Source organism: Lathyrus oleraceus, chromosome 5 (assembly GCF_024323335.1).
Source record: "Lathyrus oleraceus cultivar Zhongwan6 chromosome 5, CAAS_Psat_ZW6_1.0, whole genome shotgun sequence".
NCBI classification, from domain to species: Eukaryota; Viridiplantae; Streptophyta; class Magnoliopsida; order Fabales; family Fabaceae; genus Lathyrus; species Lathyrus oleraceus.
In genome coordinates, this window is record NC_066583.1 from 209,169,695 (window position 1) to 209,174,286 (window position 4,592).

Here is a 4,592-nt window from a genome sequence, read left to right on the forward strand (position 1 = left end):
CTTAAGAAGTAAATGAGAAGGGATGTGAAAAATGGTGGGGAATGAATGACCTATTTATAAAAAAAGGGAAATACAAATAGGCGCTAGATCTATTGGCACTTCCTCATTGTGCTACAACATTGGCGCCATTTGGACGAACGCATTGGTGGTGCAGTCACCACTTTAACTGACACGTTAGTACAATTTTGAGAGCATGTGCCAATTGATCTAGCACATATTTTTTACTGCAACTTTTATTTATTTAAAACATGATTAATTTACTATATATTTTAAAAAAATGGTTATTTTGAAAATTAAATTAACAAAATTGGTTATTTTTAAAAAAAGTTCAATGTTTTAAAAGTGTATATTGTTTTCACTCTTATTCTTTCCTAATAAATAAGAAATAGAGTACCTCACTTCCAATTCTTTCTTTCCTTCTACTTTCCTTTCTTTCATCTTTCTTTCCTTTTACTTTTTCTTTAAAACCAAACACAGAATAAATTTAAATTATTAGTACTATACTGCTTCTAGTTTCGACTTTCAACCTCTGGACCCCACCGACCAATAATCTCTCGCAACTGTCAGAAACTTTTTGACATTAACACCGCCCTATTTTAAAACTAAATTAAAACCCGCTAATTAAAATTAATCAATCGCGTGCTACATTTGAAATCGGAAAAGCGAGAGAAAGAGAGAAGAAAGAAAAACAAAGAACCAGTCTTTCAAAAATGGCGAGTGCAACAGGTTACGGTGACGCAAACCAGAAGATAGACTACGTCTTCAAGGTGGTTCTTATCGGTGATTCCGCCGTCGGAAAATCTCAAATACTAGCTCGTTTTGCCAGAAATGATTTCAGCTTGGACTCTAAAGCTACAATCGGTGTTGAATTTCAAACTCGCACTTTGGTTATTCAACATAAGAGTGTTAAGGCTCAGATCTGGGATACTGCTGGTCAAGAAAGGTTCTCTTCTACTTTTGCTACGGTTTTCGTTTTTGTTTCTTGAAATGAATAGTACTTGTTTGTGGATCTTGTTTATTCGTCGATTTGCGCTGTTTATCATATTTGCATGCTTTGCTGTTATTAGTTTGTGTGTGTCTTTGAAGTTTGATTTGAATTTGCCTTTGTTTCTGTTCGTCGCGGTGGTTTACTGTTTAACGTCATGGATCTTGGATTATTTTATTGAGTTGATTTACTGTGTGCTGTTCATGGTTCAGTTTTGTTGAGTTGAGATCTAGTTTCATATTCTCTGTTAACTTTATTTATCAGTTATGAATGTTCAGATGATGTTCAATTTTATTAGTCGGATGGAGCGGAGCTGAGATGAAGTGAAATGATATTTTATTGTTTGGATCATTTAATATTTGATGGAGCAGAGCGGAATTGAGTGATATGTATTCCATTCCATCATTTACCATCATATTTCTTCCTCTTCAATTTGGGCGGAATGAACAACTTGTCTTATACAGTTCTAAAATTTCCAAACTCCGTTCCACTCCGTTCATTTTATGATATCCAAACATAGCCTAGGGTTTGATTTTCTTTTCATGTGAAGACTTTTTTTAGGGTTTAATGTGAATGCATTTGACGATTTTTGAATTAGTTTGACTGTTGTCAACTACACGAGGTCCAAATGAAATCGAAAGTATCACATTTCCGGTGGTTCTTGTTTTTGCGTAGGTTTTCTTTTGGATGAGTTTGAGCATGTGTGACTAAGTAAAAAAAGGAATAATATATTCAAACTAATCTATCATGTGAATTAGAAATCTACTTAGCAGATTTGTTGACTTACAAAGAAATTTATCACAAGTAGGTATTTGATTTACTTAGCAATGGTAAATATCGGCCAATATTGTGTGTTTTCTCACCATAATCCGCTATACCGGCCCCACAGAGCGGCTGGTATGGTGAGATTTTGGCTCTCAGGACCGCCATCAACAACACTGCCGTCAATCATTAATAAAGGTCCATGTCAAAAGCATACAGCCTGACTTAACACAGTTGACATATTTTGACATAACACGCGACAGATATTGACTAATTTCAAATGTACAAAACTGTGAAATGAAGTAATGAGAGATGTCTGTGCTACCTTCCAAATCCAAATAAGATACATCATAAAGGGAAAAAAGTATGTGATAAATGATACCAACACACTTCTGTAAATATGATTGGTCTATTTTTTATTAGTCAATGCACATATTGTTTAAAGGGAAAAAAGTAAAACAAAGAGTTTCAACACCATAAACCTAGCTTTATAACTGTTGTTTGTAGATCTTATTTCTTCTTCGGTTTTCTCTCCTTATCGTATTTGCACACTTTGATGTTGGTTTGTGTTTTTTAATTGAATTTTCTTTCGGTTCTGTTCATTGCAGTAGTTTACTGTTTATCTTTCTTTGTCTGCGGTCTGACAGTGGTGATGAATTTTTTTGTTGGTAATTTTAGCTTTGAATTGGATCCTAGGTTTACTTGCTGACTTTGATCTACTGTGTGCTGATAATGGGCAGCATCGGTGACCTGCTCAATGTTGTAGTGATCCAGTTTCATGTTCACTGTGAATTTTAGTTATCAGTTTTAAATAGTCAAATCAAGCTCAACTCTATTGTTTTTAACTTTAGAGTTTATTGTTTCCAATGTTATAAACATTTATGCTTTAATATGAATGCATTTGACACATCCAGTGTTGTCGATAGTGGATGACGGTCCATGGCGGAGAGCCAAACTACTGCCATACCGGCCGCTTTGCGGCGCAATTATAGCGGAAAATCCGCAATATCGGCCAATATTTACCATTGCGGCTAGTCCAAAAACTGCCATGTATATCCGCCATAGTGGCCATGGCGCCACAATTTGATAACACTACACATCCTTAAATATGTTTGACTGATGTCAACTACGCAAGGTCAGAACTATAGCTTAAGTATTGTTTCTACTACTAGTCTGGTGCTTTTTGTTTTTACCTAGGTTTTCTTCAGGATGAGTTTGAGCAGGTGTGACCAAGTAAGAAAAGGAATTAGAACTACTACTCAAATTAATCTAGCACGAAAATTAGAAATCTACTTAGCAGATATATGGAACTTACAACGGAATTATCACAAGTAGATATTTGATATATGCTGTGTCTTATAACTTCATATCAACTCAATCAATAGTTAAATTACTAGTACATTGGATGTTGATTGCAATTTTCCTGATATACATATAAATGGCATCTTCTACAGATATAGAGCAGTTACAAGTGCATACTACCGGGGTGCTGTTGGGGCAATGTTGGTTTATGACATTACCAAACGTCCGAGCTTTGATCACATACCTAGATGGTTAGAAGAACTGCGTAACCATGCTGATAAGAATATAGTCATCATTCTTATAGGAAACAAAAGTGATCTTGAGGACCAGCGTGCAGTACCGACAGAGGATGCAAAAGAGTTTGCTGAGAAAGAAGGTTTGTTTTTCTTAGAGACCTCTGCACTGGAAGCAATTAATGTTGAGACAGCCTTTATGACTGTTTTGACAGAAATATTTAACATTGTCAATAAGAAGAACCTGGCTGCTGATGAGAATCAGGGAAATGGCAACTCGGCATCTCTGTCTGGCAAGAAGATTATTATTCCTGGTCCTGCACAAGTCATCCCCGCCAAGAGTAGCATGTGTTGTCAGTAATTCTGAGTTAGTTTATAGTTTGTTTCAATTTACTAGATTTTCATGGCTCTATGTTCCTATCTCCAATTTTTAATGTTTTGCCTCATTTCCAGTGTAAATTTACATCATTCAAAATTTATTTTGCCTGACTTGTTGATTTAAGACCAGCAGATTAGAGGCAAATTACAAACTGCTTGTTACAATCCCTAGTGATTTAATAGATGGCTTGGCTGGAATTGGAACATGTTTGTAAAATATTGTCATACCAAATAGCCTAACATAGAGGCTGTTACTGCTATGGCCTGGTTCCCCTATGAATATTGCATGGCTGAACTTGCAGATATAGTTCATTGAAGTTCCAGGTTCAAATCAATCAGCAATGTTAAGAAAACTTGGTACAAGTATTGCACAAGGCAAAACCTGACTGCTTCAATAATGTTAATCAGTCATTCTTCCATCACGTGTTGTCAGTAATATTGACACTGTTTGTTATATATATATAATAAATTAATAAACCCACACATTTATCGTTTTCAAGCAATGTTGGTGAAACTTCCTAACACCATTTTGAATTTGATGAACCTTACTAAAACCAGTCCGTATTGAAGTTCTTTAGAGATTTCTTAAAAAAATAAAAATACTCATTTTGGTGTGTTTCATGTGATGTAAACTTCTTCCACACCTCAACGTTTATCCCTTTGCCTTTTTATTTTATCTGAGATGACAAATTTACTCTTGTATATATATTTAAACTTTTCAAATTTTTATTTTTTCCCCTCACTTTTTCAACTGATTCGGTGAACAAGTGAAAGAAGAGATAAGAAAACGGCTCAAAATTCCATACTGGAACACTTGAAAAACATTGATCTGGTTTGTGCATTTTTCTATAACACTAGGCGGTTTTTGTTAATTTTATTTTGTTCTACACTGGATTATACTTTAATTTGAGTAATTTGGTATGCTATCAGTT

At 34.9% G+C, this 4,592-nt stretch overlaps 1 protein-coding gene across 1 annotated transcript; it reads left to right on the plus strand.

Moving 5' to 3' along the window:
• Nucleotides 1–536: 536 nt before the first annotated feature.
• On the plus strand, nt 537–3,866 carry LOC127082941 (ras-related protein Rab11A). The gene is made up of 2 exons (XM_051023169.1): nt 537–943; nt 3,202–3,866. The coding sequence occupies exons 1-2, from the start codon at nt 711–713 to the stop codon at nt 3,641–3,643; spliced, it is 675 nt and encodes a 224-aa protein (XP_050879126.1). The 5' UTR covers nt 537–710; the 3' UTR covers nt 3,644–3,866.
• The last annotated feature ends 726 nt before the right edge of the window (nt 3,867–4,592 follow it).

What these genes read in the sequence shown, in the direction of transcription:
- LOC127082941 (XM_051023169.1), top strand. Translation starts at nt 711, where the DNA reads ATGGCGAGTGCAACAGGTTACGGTGACGCAAACCAGAAGATAGACTAC. An exon ending in GATACTGCTGGTCAAGAAAG is followed by an intron (nt 944 to 3,201) that starts GTTCTCTTCTAC and finishes CATCTTCTACAG; the next exon opens with ATATAGAGCAGTTACAAGTG.